The following is a 16,492-nucleotide window of genomic DNA, read 5'->3' as shown; positions in this document are numbered from 1 at the left end:
ATAACGATTACGTGAACATTTCGTAAAGAAATGGGAAAGGTAAAATCCTATAGCGTAACCTAACAATCGGCCTTACCATCGCAAACTTTGTTCCTACGTAGGCAGTATACGGTCTTTTTATAAAAGACCATAATCCAGCCTAACGTACCGCCCTAAAACCCCCTACGTAGCTTTACGTCACGATGTTGTAATAAAATTAAATAAAACACAGAAACTCAACGACAAATAGTTTTTTTTTAACATTTATGCTTTATTAATAAATATAAATAAAACTGGAATTACAGTAATATTTAACATTTTCCTACCGTTTACCTACATACCAAAGATGCGAAAGTCGTCGTAAATTCAGTAATGTAGAAATGGCAATCCTATAAAAAAAACAATCAACGGACTTTTATTAATGAAATGATTTGAAGACATCTATGTAAAATTATTTGATAAGATAATCGTCTACGTTATCAAAAATTGTAGGTTATTATTCTTGAAAGTCTGTGCTGGCCATATAAACTTGTCTAACCAAAAATCATACCTAAGCATTTAATTATAAACTAGAAGTCAAGCCCAGTTCACACTATACAATTATTCGGGCCACATAATTGTATCTAACTAATTGTTGGCAAGAAAACTGTATAGGGTGAACAGAAAAGTTGCAACAATTCTTCCCACTTTGTCTGTTCACAATATACAATGTTATTGCTTACAATTAAGTGGCCCAATTAATTGTAGTGTGAACTAGGGTTTACGCAATATTTCTGAAATTTTCAACTTCTTTTAGTTAACTCGGTATTTTAATCCCAAATTAAAAGCTGGTAATAATTAGTAGTCTACAAAATGCACTATCATTATATGAGCCTACTACGAAATATAATATATTGATGATGAAATAAAACCAGCGTGTAGGTCTCGTTTCTCCCCCCCCCCTTAAGACCCCCTCCAGTGGCATTGTGAGGCCTAGCAGTAGCGGGTTGAGTTCAATAATGATTTTTTTTTCGGTTTGGCGAATTAAAAATTGGCACGGATGAAATCAGACAAAATAGAGATTTAATAAGCTTCATTCGTATATATATATCTTTTAAAAATAATAACTTCAGAAGGCATTTTTATTTTTTCTTTTAAAGCCAATTTTCGGCAACAGCGTCCATGGGCCCATATACGACCATTTATAATTACTTTTTTATTACTTTTAAAAACTGAAAATTTTGAAAATATCTTTTTCTACATCAAAAACGGATAAAATCACAATAAAATGACAAATTTGTACCCATTCGATAAAAAGGAATGATAAATTTTGGCGAAAAATGAGGAGAAAAAAAGGTAAAACGCGATTGCTCGAAAATAACGATGGGTATATACATTATGAAATAAAATTTACAATTTATTGACATTCTTTTCATATATAAAATGGTATTGGTATATGTATAATAAACTCTGTTCTTATATTTAGGTATCTTACGGAGGAGCTGAAGGGAATAGCATGGTCCTCAAGAGTTCATTTTCGAGCTTCAGTTTTTCATTCTCCTCTGTGAGACGTTTTACGATCTGGCTGTTTATTGTCCTCGAAGGTGCGAGGGCGACGGCGGCGGGAGTCCCGGGTCGGTGGTCGTCATCCTCCTCCGTTTCCGGAAGGTCATCGAGGTCGATCACCACCGAGGCGTCGGAGAGGGACCGAGATAATTTCGATTTCTCCTTCAACTTGGTTTCTAAACCCTCGACGCGCTCTTCGAGTTCCATGTACTCTTTCACTAATTCCGCTTTGGACATGGCATTTAGCCGTTCCGCATGCACGTTTTCGTAAGCTTCGGAGAATTGTTTCTGTAAAAACTCTTCTTCGTCCTCCGGGGAACTGTAGAAATCGTCCGAGGAATCGGCCCCGATCGTACCCTCGCGAACGTTACGGTGTCCGTTGGGTAAGTGAGAAAGGTCCAGTTCTTGGACATTATGGTCGTCCATTAGGAACTGCGTCGTGTTATAAGGGGCGACGGGTTGACCGTGCGCGAACCTGGCTTCCCGAACGTTGAGGGCTCGTTGCGCCTCGCGTTCCTCGAGTTCCCGTCGCTCTTGCCACGATAACTTGTAATACGGTTTCCATTTACGTTTCTTGGTCTTACCTCGTCGATGTCTTTTCTTGCTGTTCAAATTCTCCGTTAAGTCCCCGTTGTCGTTCCAGTCATCCTCCTCACCTTCACTTACGTAACACATTCGTTTATCACTCTTCACCGGAGTGTCATCTTCGGAATGATCTCCAAGAACGGACACCTGGCTCCTCAGCTCTAGACCCACTGATCGATCCGTCGACGGGTAATTGGAAGTCCGAGTTTCGGTTATTTCCGTTGGTAACATGATTTCGAGTTCGCTCATATTATCATTATTCTTCAGTATACAAGACAGTGTCGCGCAAAAAAAATTCCACCCCCACGAAAAAGAATTTATAATACGTGCCTTTACGCGCTTCCTAGTTCGTCATTAACCCATCTAACGCTAGCCCCTTGCCCGCTGCGGTATATATAGGGCCCAGTTTCGATTGTTACACTTCGCCAGAGAAAGTAATCCCGGAAATACTCAACGCGTTCTTTCGGGACTCAAGTCACTACCAAAAAATATATAGAATATTTTAATCTTTATACATCGATAATATACTGCAATAAGAAATTAAACAATTTTAACCTTTGAGTTTTGTAAAATTTGAGTGAGAAACTAACGCGGAAGATCACTGTATAAAAGATTGGTATGGCGGAAAAATAGTTTGCGGCGTCGCGAATTTTGGGGAACGTATTTATCGCCATCTAGGCATTTACCAAAAATCTCCCAGAGATTCTTTGGGAAGCCTCTAAGAAGGGCGTTGTCACTCTGTTGTTACAAAACCGAATTTTTTTTAAATTAATCCGAATTAAAATAATAATTTTAGGTGTCTGATCTGTCGTTCTATTTTATACGTATAAAGCTATATGTTTTTGTAAAATCATAGACGTTATTTTGACTTTTCGTAAAATGGCGGTGTAGGAAAATCTTAAGTAACCTAATTTATGCAAATTTAGCCTATTTTGTTTTTCCAAAGTTACTCCCCTTTCTCCGCTATAACCATACAGATGTTTTTTCGAATAAAATTGCCTTTTCGTTTTCATTGATCAACTTACTGTTTATTGAAAGTTTGAAACACTTTTACAAAATAAATCTCAAATACAAATTAACCATAAAAAGGAAATTTCACATTTCTTAGTTTTATAGACAAACCAAACATTTCTTATTTTCCTTATCATGAACACCAATTCAAAGATTAAGTCTAAAGAAGGGAAACTTTAAAATACATTTTTATTTTTCAGCGCTTCCAAAAAAATATTTTCAATCGCTTTCGTAACATTAATATAGTTAATATATTTGTAATGTAAGCACTTGATTTGGTTTTTTCTTAAACAGTTTCCACAGAAATTTTCAACCACTAAACCTACAAATGAAATTGATATTAGCACAATTAAGCGCTCAGTGTCGTAACAATGTCCAAATTTATTACATCAGTTTTTGAAGATTTAAAATAATTCAGTTGAATTATTTGGCCTCAAAGCACATTGGCCCCAATTAACTGTTTATTTTTGTTTGATAGGCAGTGAAAATTTGTGTTTTTAAGTGTTTTGGTTATTAAAAAATTATTCAAAAACCCATTAAGCAATTCGACTCTAAGGCTAGTAAGGAAATATTTTGTCTCTCTCGCATCTTAACCTACTGTTAAATATATTTTTTAATGTGTGTTAACAGGCTTTACTGCATAGAAGACTATTTCTCTGAAGAGTTAAAAAATAAAATTTACCAGCTTCGCTAATATTAGTCGTAAGGAACTTTGTGGGTTTATCATCAACAATTAACAAAAATAAAATTGTTTTCTAACTTAAATGTAAGTTTGCTTAGAACGGGCACTCTTAATATATCAACATTTCTAGCCCTTTGGAAACAAAATTATATATTTATCTTTAATAGAGTTAAAACGTTTTACGTTGCACAGGTGGAAATGGGAAGCTGGTTAAATTTATAGTATTAAATGCGGGAAAACTCTGATATATATTATACAACTTGTGAGAAGTATTAACGCGAGCCTGATCTATAATTTTATTAACATTCTAGAAGAATATGGTTCTTAGAAGTGTTTAAATTTTCTTTAAAAACATTACACATAAAAGACAAAGTTTTCTTTTACTTTTAAAACCTGAACACAAAAAGTCTCAAAACTTTTTACATTTGAACCTCTAAAGCCTAGAAAGCTAATTGTTGAAGTAGAGAGGAGGTTAAATTATAAAACCACACCCTAAAATCTAAGACTTTTTGTTAAATTTAGCTGTTTAATGGTTAAGATCATTTATTATATAGATGAATTAAAATAATATTTAATCTATGTGTGTAATAAAAGCGGATATAGAAAATTGAAATATATTAATTTATCAGTAATTTTTTTTGCAAGGTTTCTACAACGTTTGACTTTAATATTTCATGTAGGACCATTGCTAAAAACAAAGTTCTATAGATAATAGATACCCAAAATAATAAACCCATTCTGCCAAACAATTCATTCGCGTGCTACACGCAATCCTGGTGACCTTAATCTTAGATGTTGACCTAATGACAAATATCTATTGTTTTTACTATTTTCTCAGGAGCCTTCCCTTTCCCTTCTTGATTATCACCCGTTGAAGTCCTCTCTAGGCTTAAACTAATGAATCTATCTTAAATCAAAAAAGAACAATACTTAGGTAAGGTTAACATTAGTTGAGCGTGAAAAAATGGAGGGATTTTGTTATTTAGTAGCAGGATGAACAGATATCTGTTACTCGCAATAAGTACTTAATAGTATAAGTACATTTTTACTATTAATTAAAAACGTGCTGAAACCCTGCAAAAAGAAAAACTTTAAAATAAAAGTTTACATTCTTAAAGCAAATTTGACTAGTCTTGCGTTCCTTAATCTTCATCGCCAACTTCCATGGAGCAAATGACCGCCTTCATGAAAGCAGCCGCAGCTAAAGCGGCGTTAGGTTGCCATTCCTTCTTTTTGGTCCCATCTTTATAGTCTGAAATTCCCCTTATAAAGACGTAGTTGTCCTTACGATTTCCAAAAACAGATTCGACAACTGCGTCAAACTCTGGATCGAAAGCCAACAGCCCTTGCTGATTGGCAAATTCCAAACGCGAAGCATCATCCCTCATGAGCATTCTTCCTGACCCAACGGCCCCAAAGTGAATTCTGGGCATTCCAGGGTGTCTGGGGTCATAGGCGCCTTCAGGCGTTTGAGGATGGTTCACTTCGATAACATCTTTGCCTCCGATAGACATAAAGAGCTTATCCGGATCACCTAGCGGTCTGGAAAAATCACTTTTTTGACCTCTGAGCGCTTGCATACCCTCTTCGATGTATATTTCCCAAGGACGAACTTGGGGATTAGCCAAACCACTTTCCCACAATTGTTGGGAAATGGTTTGAAGCTCCAAATTGGGAGGGCACCAAGTTTTGATATTAAATCTGTCTGACGAACCAGCATTGTTCTCTGGAGAATTTTTTGTTTTTTCGCAATAGAGGTAAATGTAGTTCTTTCCATCAACATTGGGGGGACAGGAAACGACTACATCACCCAAACGTACGTGTTTGCTATGATCGGTATAGTGTGGTACGCCACCTCCAGTTCCAATCAAGAAGACGTATTCAACTTTTTGAAATGTTCCTATGTGATGTGAAATTTTAAAAATAAACCAAATTTTTCTTTATAAAGGCAAGGACGTATTTAGGTAAAAAATAGAACTGTTGTAGTAGTTGCAATAATTAACTAAGTCATACCTAACAAACGTGTGGTCGTGTTACCAGCTGCAATTATTGCTCCTCTAGAATGTCCAACTGCGGGTAACTTAGTAGCAACCACCCTATGGTTACCAATATTCCCCAAGGTGTAAACATTTGATTCTCCTAAAGTTAAAAATTATCTCAAAGATAAATTGTAATAAAAAAGTATATTAATTAGATACGTACCTTCAGTTTTATACTTGACATATGTATCTTTATTGTCTATCATGGCATCCACAGCTAATTTTTCACAGTATTGAGCAGTTATTATCGCAATTGTGGGCTGTTGGGAGCGATTTACGGCAGGCATTTGACGGACCAGCTTCACTTCTGAGTAAGAAACCTTTATTAATACCGCTGAACCCTTCATTTTGAGTTTATACAAATAGTACCTTGATCATTTTGCGTTACTCTTGTATAAGTACCAGATTCCATACATTTTATAAGTCCCTTCGCCTCTAGATCTCGTAGGTGGAGGTAGACATCTTCAACGGTGGATTGGTACGCTCTAGAATTAAATGAAGTAGCGTTAAAAGTAATGTAAGCTGATTTAAGGCAGAAGGTCAAGAATAAACTATCGTTTAATGACAGTATTGTAATCTGGAATATACCACCAAATTAACGACTAACATTTGGAAAATAAAATAAAGAATACAAACTTGGCAATATCAGCTGCGTGCAAAGGATTGGGATAGGCTGATTCAATCATCTCCAAGACTTTCTCTTGCGTAAGTTGTATTCGTGATTCAACCATGGAGTCATCCATCGACACTTTAACAGAAAATACATGTATGTAAATTAAGAAAAATCAGTCTATGCAGCAATGACAGTTTAACAAAAACCAAATATGTCTTGACAAACATTTGTTTAATTGTAAATATGTAAAATTTTGGGGTTAAAATTAGTTAGAAAGGGCTTGCAACTACAAGGCAATTGTTAGCCACTAAAATTTCACATCAAATATTAGGCATACACATTGAAACACTCTAGATTTATGACCTTCAAGAGCGCCTGACGATTTGGGATATTGAGATCTTGGCAGACGAGGGGTTTTAATTAACTCTGTTCCAGGAGGTTCCAAAGATATCAAAATAGAGTTTGAAGTAGCTTAATAAATTTGTAAAACTGTTTTACACTTTTCACGAATATTACCATCACTTCTCTAAACATTTCTTTTATATACTGATCTATAAATTGAAGGAGCGAAATGATATTTACTAGGTCTACTAGGTGGTTCTGTCATTTCGTTGAGCTGCTTCATTTCGACTTCAATTTTTCTGATTTGCGTGTAGCTTAGCTGCATAAGTTTCATTATCTTTTTGATGAAGCCAACATAGTCTAAAAATAACAGAATTTAAGCAAATATACTGAAAATATGTGTAATATATTTTACTATACCTCTGGGAAATTCACTCGGGCTAACCAGTTCTTTAAAGAAGTCTTGAACACTATGCATTTGTTCGGCTTCTGAAATTTCGGGTCGAAACCAGAACCTGAGCTGCCTACTTTCCTAAATTAAAAATTTAAATTCATAAATTTTATCCAACAGCAATTTTATATTAGTAATTAATTTACTTGGGTGTGAAGGTTGTTGGCTGCATTTGTAAGAAATACTTTAAACTCTAATGACAATTCTGCTGGCAGCACTTCACCATTAACTATAATCATGTATAATTTAATTAGAACTCTTTTACAATAAAATTATTATGAAATATAATAAGCACAAATTATAAATAATATATGGAAAATTATGCTTAAGATAATCCACTAATATAACACCATAAATTACGGACAGACAATCTACGATACCGCATAAGCCCCAGCTATAAAATGGTTATTGATACGCTACTAAAAACGCGGCCAAACAAAAATTATTTGCAAATTATTTATTTAAATAGCAATTTTTCATGGGGAGGAAGAAACCAGTTTCTTTAACACACGCATTCGAAATTTTCTGAAAGAAAAAAAGAAACAGTTAAAAGGTAAACAATTAAGGGGCCTTCCACAAATTACGCAACGTTTGGGGATGGTATCAGCGGTTCTAAATGTTACGTCACACATCATTGTATACCGGAACCTATTATTATTTGAAAGTACACTTGTATCGTATCGTATTGTAATACAGGGTCCAATAAGTCTATACATTTTAATTTCCTGTACAATAAACTCCTATTGTTGAGTCTTATCATTCATTTTGCGTGTGAAAATACGCCGCCATGTTAGGGTAATTTTGAACTCGGTCAATTTTGTAATAATTGTTTTTCTCATTCTCAATTTTTTGCGTTAAGTAAATTATGAACGTCTCCTAACACAATCCGTTTTTAATTTCCTTCCAATCATTATTTTCTCATTGTTTCCGTTAATTTCGAAAAATAAATTTTGAATTGCGCTTATTTAGGGACTATTTTTCGCATTGTTCCCCCCCCCCCCCCCCCCGATAACGCGAAAAAGTCACTTTCCAACGATGACCTGACGCATTACGCAAATCAGCGTCGTTGAACACAGCTGGAAGTTATATTCCGTGAAACGATAGAAATAACGAAGGGAGGGATGGTACGGTCTATAAAAGATTAGATATAAACGCAGCCAGCCATCATACGAGGGAAGAAACACGTAAAGTAAAAACTAGTTAAAAAAAATGAGAGTTGTTTATATATGGCGGTTGTTAAGGTTGAGGCTATAGACGCGTACGTGTACCAGAAAGACTCCTGGAGCGGAAGAAAATCTGTGGGAGACTTTACGCGTAATTGCGTGGATGTGTAGAGACCCCCAAAAAACGTATTATCTATCCTCGTACTCTGACATTGTGATAGCTTACGCGATCTTTCTGGGCAGTCTGTCTGTCCGCTAAAAACTGGAAGAATGTAGGTCGTTTTCGACGCGAGAAATGATCATGGCGTGTCACGGAATAATATGGGAAAATTGTCTATTATCGTTTCGCTACCGAAGTGTTCCGAGGCCGGTTGATGATTTGATTTGTACAAGTTTGAGAGATAGTGAACAAAAGAGTTGATAATTATTATTTAGTTTAATTAAGAATGATAATCGTCATTATGACCGTTCAGAGGTAGAGTATTTAAAAGTTATTAATTTATGAAAAATTCAATTGAATCGGATATATCTTGTTGGATCGTTAAAAGTATAAGTAACATAATAATGACAATGACCCTTCCTATTGTTTTAATGCTAATTTCCTGACGGAACTTGCTCAGAATAGGGTGTTATCGTCCCTGGTACTAGTATATTTCTGTTTGGGAATATTTAGACACTAGGGGGTTCTGCTTCGAGAACTAACCCTAGATTGCGAAATAGCTCAAAATCAGTTCGGTGATAATTTTACCTAATTGACATACTTATTATTATTGTGTTACTTATGATAAAATGAGTATGTATTTCCATGTTTAGGATGGGTCAACGAATTTAGCATTTTTGCCACCAGGTGTAACCAGGGTTCGTACAGCTATTGGCAACCCGATTTCCCTGATTAATCCAGGTTTTCCCACGAATATTTCCCTTATTTTTCCCGATGCAAGATTTAACTAAGATTTACAGAGTAACTCATTTCATGATTGTCATTTAAGTTAAATTGGTTCAATATTATTATAATATAAAAGAATAAATAAAGTCAAATCTTTAATAAGAAAAACCATAAGTGTATAATATTGTTACATAAGTTTGACAGATCCTATTCTTCACGTGCCAAGGTTTTACTGACAATTGTGAGAGCTATTTACAAGACAGACTGCATTACGGGCTTTTTCGCCGTTTTGCGTCCGCTTGTTAACACGTAGCTAGGGGGGAATTTTCTTTTCGTGATGACGTCACTAGCTCTCAGTAAAATATTCCCCAAAGTGATAAACTTATGGAACAATATTATAGACTTATGGAAAATCTTATTAATGTAAATTTGTATTCATTAGGGCAAATTTTCTGAACCCTCATAAATTTCCCCGATTTTTACAAAAAATGGGAATTTCCCTGTCGAATTCCCTGATATTTTCTGGTTTTCCAGATCTGTATGAACCCTAGTAACGGAAGTTAGTGGTGATTAGTGCTAGCTACGTTAAAAACAACGTAATTACCCCTAGATTTCGTAACACCTGGTGGCAGAAAGATGAAATTCGTTGATCTCAGATAAATAAATAATAGTATCTAGAAAGCCGAAGGTACCGGGAGCGGCTTCCTTGTTGATGATGATTCCTTTGTGGTCGCCGCCAGCGATGTGCATGACGCTGCTATTGTCCATTTCGGTCTGGCGGACCCTTTCCATCCTGATGGTCGTATGACCCCGACCTTTCTTCGTCGGGGTCATCACGATGCGCTCTATGAAAAAAAGGAACCAAATTAATTTCATAAGATAACGTTATTTGGCTTTTAAATGTGCCGTTATAGCGTCTTACTCTTAAAATTCGTTACCAGAGAACCAAAGTCAAGCAAGTCAAAAAGCCTCCGTTTTGAGAAAATTTATATATCCATAATGATTGTAATAATTTAATAATTGGAATGTTCTAAAACAGGGTTGCCAAAATATTATCAGTTTCAAATTCCCAGACTATTCCCTGACCATTAAGTTATTTTCCCAGACTTTTGAGGCCAAAATTAGACAGTTTTTAACTTTTACATTTATCAGAAGTTAATAAATTTGATCAACTTATATTTCAATACAAAAGTTATTTCAACATTAAAAAAACCTTTTAAGGATCTAAATAAGAATAATAGAATTTGCCATTGATCTAGGTTAAAATTACCTTAAAAATGTCATGAACTAAATTCCCTGACTTTTTACCCAATTCTTAAAATTCCCCGACTTTTTAGGCCCATTTTAAGATCCATGACTTTTCCCTGATTACCTTAACGTGTGGCAACCCTGTAAAAAGAAGGTTAAAGAAAAATTACAAATCTAATGGTAAACCGCCTACGAGTTTTATTTCGAATTCCTTTCAAAAGTCACGTAACTCGACTTGTTTGACTCTCGCTTTCAGGTAGCGGTTTGTTCTCGAGCATCGAAATATTTAAATCCCAAAATCTTCTGTTATTTCCTCACACATTTAGTTGACGAATATTAAAGCAGATGGCGCTATTTCTTAACAGCTCTAAATCTAATTTATGGTACAGCTAAAAATGAAATCCAATAAGCTTAGTAACTTCAAATTTCCAAGAAAATAATTTATAATTATAATTGGGACATCAGCTTCTCCTTCACTAATTAGGGCCATGGATTTTAATTCTACAGATATTTAGTATAACTCGGGGAAATAATTAGAGTTTCCCTGAAGTTATCGTTAATAAACATCCCGATATTTTTAAGTTTTTAATGAACCATTATAGACATTCCCAGTGTATACGTATACAGGGTTGCCAATAGGGATGCACCGATATGGGTACAGCCGATATATCGGCTATTCGTGGCCGATACTAACAAATTTATCTATCATAACATGGTAACAGTAGTGTATATGATAAAATCATTGTAAAAGACGGTTCAGTGCATTGTCATACCATTTTATTCAATTTTTTTTTTTCATTTTACGTGATACCATGGACACTGTATCTCAAGATATATAGTGTCCATGGTGATACCACGGACTGTAAATTTTAGAGGACGAGTAAAGCGTAGCCTTCCCCTGTAGAATTTTGGTTTCCCCGAGCATCAATCACTTCAAACTAGAGAGAGAGAGAGAGTCCGTCAAGGTCATTTGTACCACGCATAGAGATAGACCCCCCCCCCCCCCCCCCGCATGTTATCTGGAAATCTGGCCGACCGAAAATTTACAGTCCGTGGTGATACATACTTTCTATCACAAATCGAATGTCGTTGTTTTTTATTTGTTAACACTCGTAACCCCGTATAAAAAAGGTATGATCTAGCTTCTGAGGTGTGGCGTACGTGGCGCGGCCAATCAAATAAAATGTTATCATTAGTTATGATATAAAAAAAACATTTAAAAATTAAAAAAAATAATATTTTTCTAATACCGGTATCGTCCAATATTGGCTTCGTTTAAGTCGATATTGGCTGATACCGATATGAGACAAATAGGCCGAAATATCGGTGCATCCCTAGTTGCCACAAAAATTCAGTTTCCAATTCCCTGACCACTTATCAATTTTCCCTGACCTTTTTAAGGCCAAAATATGTTATTTTGAAACTTTATATTTTACTTTTATTAGATTTGAATATTTTAGTGCATGTGACTCTTCAGGTTATAGTTTAAATTCACTGACTTTTCTCAAATTCTTAAAATTTCCTTGTCTTTGTAGGCCTACTTCTCTCGAAAAAGGTATTATTTACGTCTGATATATATATAGTCTAGGCAGAGGATTAAATAGTTTTGAGATGTTGAAAACTACCAACTCATTATGACTACAGCCTTTCGATGATTGCCAACTTCAGTATGTTGAAATGAAGGAAGATTATCACTTCTTCGTGACAGTAGATAGGAAGCCTTAAACACCGTATTTACGCGATACCGTTTAGGCAGTTAACACTGACAACTAAGGTTGACTGCAAGCGCAATTAATTGGCAATTTTGTCTCGCCTCGCGGGCCTTGGTAGGAAGTTAAGAGGGTTTGCCGATAACGTCACAAAAACGGACCAGTTCATCGCGAAACCCACTTTTGAGGGGTGACTGTGATAACGTTAGGCTTTCCCGACGTAACTTGGCACTGGAGAAATATACGTTAATAATTGGTTCCGCTGGTAATAAATTAGAAAAGAGATACGTTATATTAAAAAAAAATTATGACTTGTGAGAAGTGTGGCGGTTGAAGTCGAGGTAAAGAAACATGAAATATATTCTGTACGTCTAAACGGCCTTCGTTCCTACGCTAGTATATTACGCAACTACTGGACTACCTACGTGGCCACCGTCAACGTTATTTACTTCTGCGGAAAAGCATCATTACAATATTAATTAAAAACTAATTAAGCTTTAAACGAGGAGATGACACTCGCCTAACGTTATCTGATGGGATGGTGTGGGAATAAAGTTGTCACAACACATCAAGGGCGTATCAAGGATTTTATTTCAGGGGGGGTTTTGAGGGAAAATTTCAAGGGGGGGTGCTGACGGAAGTTTCACTGATTTTTATTAGGCACCCCCCCCCCTCCCCAGTCATCAGCATTTCGGGGGGGGGTGAACCCCCACCCCCCCTTAAATACGCCCTTGCAACACATCCTCGCTTTATTTAAAAGTTAATTGTACAGGGTTGCCACAGTTTTTTCACATTCAAATTCCCTGACTTTTCAAGGTTTTCCCTGACCATCTCCGGATATTTTCCCTGACTTGTTTAGAGTGAAAATTTTGGATTTTTTACCCTAAATTTTAGCAAAGGTTTTCTATTTGCAACCTAAATTAAATTCCCTGACATTTCCCGGATTTTTAGGCTAATTTTTAAAATTCCCCGACTTTTCCCTGATTTTTAGACCCATATTCAAAATTAATAAACATTCAGAGTGCCCTGAATGTTTATTAGTTTTACTGATATCGGCAGATTTCCTCGGATAGCCAGAGTTCCTACACAGTACTGATGAGCCCCAAAAGGGCGAAACCGGTCTACTGTTGGAATCTCTGGCCTAAATTTTGACTTTCGACATATTCAAATTCCCTGATTTTTAGAACAATATTCAAATTACCTGACTTTTCCCTGATTTTTAGACCCATTTTCAAATTCCCTGACTTTTCCCTGATTTTTACACCCATGTTCAAATTCCCGGATTTTTTAGACTAATTTGTAAAATTCCCTGACTTTTCCCTGATTTTTGTACCCATTTTCAAATTCCCTGACTTTTCCCCGATTTTTAGACCCATGTTCAAATTCCCTTACCTTTCCCTGATTTTTTAGACTAATTTGTAAAATTCCCCGACTTTTCCCTGATTTTTAGACCCATGTTCAAATATACCCATATTCAAATTCCCTGACTTTTCGAGGAATTCCAGGTTTTCCAGGTACCGTGGCAACCCTGTTGTATTTATTAAGAATGCAGTAGCGTAGAAATAATTTGGGGTTCGTACGAAATTTTCGGATTTCAAATCCCTGACTTATCCAGGTTATCCCGGGCCAATTTGTGGCGATATCCCTGATCTTTGAAGTAATTTTAAATGTTTTTTTTTAATATTACAAACTTAATTATATTTATCCCCGACTTTTCCCCCAATTTAGAAATCCCCGACTTTTTCCCCAATTTAAAAATCCCCGACTTTTTCCCCAATTTAAAAATCCCCGACTTTTCCCTCACCTTTTCGAAACATTTAAAATTCCCAGAATTTTCCAGGTTTTCCAGGTAGTGTACGAACCAGTGTTGAAAATAAGGCGGTGGCGTCGGTCAAAGACCGGTTAATTTTGGGCTATGACCAGTAAATTAAATGGAATTTGTGGGGTTCACTGGTCATAATGACCAGTTTATTTTTAATTAAAAGTATAAAAGCGTTGCGCTCTCAGCTTCTCACAGCCAATGAAATGGCGGATTTTGACTTATTTCTACTCCTAAATCGAACGTATATCCTGGCATCTGGCAGTAATGCAATTTGACATTCTTCCGCTACAATCAGTCAGATTCGTCGAGCTAAATGCGAAACATATCAATCATTAAGAATATGTTTAAGAAACATGAGCATAAAAGACATTGATGCCTATCCTGCAATTTCTTTGTGGCTTTTAGAAACAAAAAGAAGGTCAAAAAGGTGTAAAACTGTTTTTATTCGAAGATCAAGAAGATGATGAAATATTTTTTAAAGTTCCTTAAGAAATGTGATAAATATCAAAGCTCTTTGGTTTGTGATAAATAAATATAATTATAGTTCCTAATCGCTATTAACAATTAACTTTCAAAAGTAAAATAAAAGAGGGAGGGCGTTAAGTGGGGTAGAAAAGATTGGTCATGACCAGTAAATTATTTTTTAAGTATGGGGTATTGTGGTCATATTGACCAGTATTTTAAAAAGCTTATTTCCAACACTGGTACGAACCCTGAAGTACCTTCGGAAACGAAGCGAATGTTTGTAACAGTCAATTGAACGTTCCAATTCAATAATATGTCATAATTTCGCCCGAGTAAGCGTCAGGCGTTGTAATTAAAATAGGCCTCGCGCTACCTCGGCTTCGTGACCTGGAAGTTACCCACAGCGCCAAGTTCGTTCTAGGCGTGTACGTGAACTTCATAACGGGGTCGATAAACGTTGTAGGTGTCAACGAGGTTTATAGGATTTGCCAAATGGGAAGATTTTAAATTAAATTTTGGGCAATTACAATACAAAACGCGGCTCATTTCTCAAAACGCGCGCTGGAAGAGCGGAATCCGCTGAAGCATCGTCTAAAAATAAAGCGAAAAGCGTTTTTCTTTTATTTAAAAGAGCGCATTCCGAAGGCTCGAATCCAAAACAGTCATTGTGTTACAATGTCAAAGCTTCGATTTGGCAGGAAGCGGAAAACGGCGGCAAAGGCCTGAAATCGAGAATGAGATTCAGTCGCGGTAATACCAGAAGTTTGTTAGTAATTCTCTTAAGAGGGGAAGTATCTAACTAGTCTTTTTTTCTAATTTTGGAAATATGGTAGCAAAACGCAAACACGTAAATTTAAATTATTTTTTAGACGAACCGAATTTATCGAGTAGCCTGGTTTTGGAAAGGAGGTAGCGAAACGCGAACGAATTAGATGGCGTCTGTATCAATTGGCACGAAATTCAAATATTACAAAAGCCAAGAATATGAAGCCCCAGGAATGGAAGGATTGATATTATTGGCCGCGTGTTTTGGTTGCGCTAGAAACTTTCGGCAAAGCAAATCAGAGTAACCGGAAACGGTTAACGCAACCCGGTCTCTCTTTAAAAACGAGAGGCGCAAAAGTTCCACTAGACGGAGCTACACCTTCCATTCCTGGGGCTTTATATTCTTTGACAAAAGTGCGTACTTCGGTTGTGGGGTCCAACGAATTGGCCAGAAATCTCACTTAAAATTAAAATTTCTTTGTGCAAACGAAAACGTAGTAATAATCAGTACTAACTAAAAATATAACATTTAACCAAGTCGGTCTTAATTTAAAAATAATAATGTAAATTTAAAATCGACAAAAATCACTAAAATGGGCTAAAGCGCCCCACTTCCGGGACTCCGATCTCATAAATGTAAACAACGCCGGCGAGGGCATGACAAAAATCCTCTACCCAAAGAAATTATTTAAATAGGGACTTTCAAGTGAGAGCGGGGGCGGGGGAGGTGAAGTCCATTTAAAATACGTAATCCGGTCACCGTTCGTCGCATCTACAAAGTTACACTCTGATGACGTTTCAGTGACGTTTTTTGAATCGAATTCTGACCCCTCACAACTACCTTGAAAGTCCCTTCCAGCAAAAGATTTTTCAAATGATTCTGAAGCAGTGTCGTTGATTTTAATTTTAAATGTTTTCCGTCTCTCTTGACAAATCGATTAACAGTGAGTTCAACGGGTATGTAACCTAAAATTCAAATTAATCTTAAATTTAATTACTAAATAAATTTAACTCGCTGACTTTGCATTGCTAAAGAACCAACTTTGTACATTTCGTAAATGCATTGAAATATAATAGGTGATTTAAATCCGTCAATCTTTAAAAAAGGGAACCTTTTTCAACCTCACCTAACCTAACTCAACTTAACAAGATGACGTAATCAAAATATAAACCGGTGCTACGTTCAA

General features: G+C 36.0%; 2 protein-coding genes and 1 long non-coding RNA gene across 3 annotated transcripts in view; all 3 read right to left on the bottom strand.

Moving 5' to 3' along the window:
• Positions 1-241: 241 nt before the first annotated feature.
• On the bottom strand, positions 242-2,628 carry Hexim (Hexamethylene bisacetamide inducible). Its single transcript, XM_090175358.1, has 2 exons — positions 1,454-2,628; positions 242-368 (listed from the first exon to the last, which is right to left on the bottom strand). Exons 1-2 carry the CDS (start codon positions 2,356-2,358, stop codon positions 302-304), a joined length of 972 nt encoding a protein of 323 aa, XP_090031484.1. The 5' UTR covers positions 2,359-2,628; the 3' UTR covers positions 242-301.
• A 481-nt stretch (positions 2,629-3,109) lies between these two features.
• Positions 3,110-16,492, bottom strand: part of LOC149943682 (uncharacterized) — a 58,495-nt gene continuing 45,112 nt past the window's right edge. The window contains exons 3-11 of the mRNA XM_090174995.1: positions 9,989-10,141; positions 7,394-7,476; positions 7,217-7,328; positions 7,037-7,156; positions 6,478-6,589; positions 6,211-6,326; positions 6,005-6,148; positions 5,816-5,941; positions 3,110-5,702 (exon numbers count right to left, since the gene is read on the bottom strand). Of these exons, the coding sequence (XP_090031121.1) occupies positions 4,945-5,702; positions 5,816-5,941; positions 6,005-6,148; positions 6,211-6,326; positions 6,478-6,589; positions 7,037-7,156; positions 7,217-7,328; positions 7,394-7,476; positions 9,989-10,141 (1,724 nt within the window). The 3' untranslated portion in view covers positions 3,110-4,944. The remainder of the gene's footprint in view (positions 5,703-5,815; positions 5,942-6,004; positions 6,149-6,210; positions 6,327-6,477; positions 6,590-7,036; positions 7,157-7,216; positions 7,329-7,393; positions 7,477-9,988; positions 10,142-16,492) is intronic.
• Positions 13,541-16,492, bottom strand: part of LOC149943683 (uncharacterized) — a 32,492-nt gene continuing 29,540 nt past the window's right edge. Inside the window, exon 3 of the long non-coding RNA XR_016480859.1 lies at positions 13,541-13,645. This is a non-coding gene — a long non-coding RNA (uncharacterized LOC149943683). The remainder of the gene's footprint in view (positions 13,646-16,492) is intronic.

Source organism: Leiobunum rupestre, chromosome 5, assembly GCF_980474605.1.
Source record: "Leiobunum rupestre chromosome 5, qqLeiRupe1.1.hap1, whole genome shotgun sequence".
NCBI classification, from domain to species: domain Eukaryota; kingdom Metazoa; phylum Arthropoda; class Arachnida; order Opiliones; family Sclerosomatidae; genus Leiobunum; species Leiobunum rupestre.
Note: the sequence above shows the minus strand (reverse complement) of the source record. Positions and strands in the feature narration are given on the sequence as shown.

Bases quoted from the DNA above. Each gene is read 5' to 3' on its own strand.
- Hexim (XM_090175358.1), bottom strand. From the start codon at position 2,358: ATGAGCGAACTCGAAATCATGTTACCAACGGAAATAACCGAAACTCGG. The intron at 369-1,453 runs GTAAGATACCTA...TTTTTTTTATAG, and splicing joins CTATTCCCTTCAGCTCCTCC to GATTGCCATTTCTACATTAC.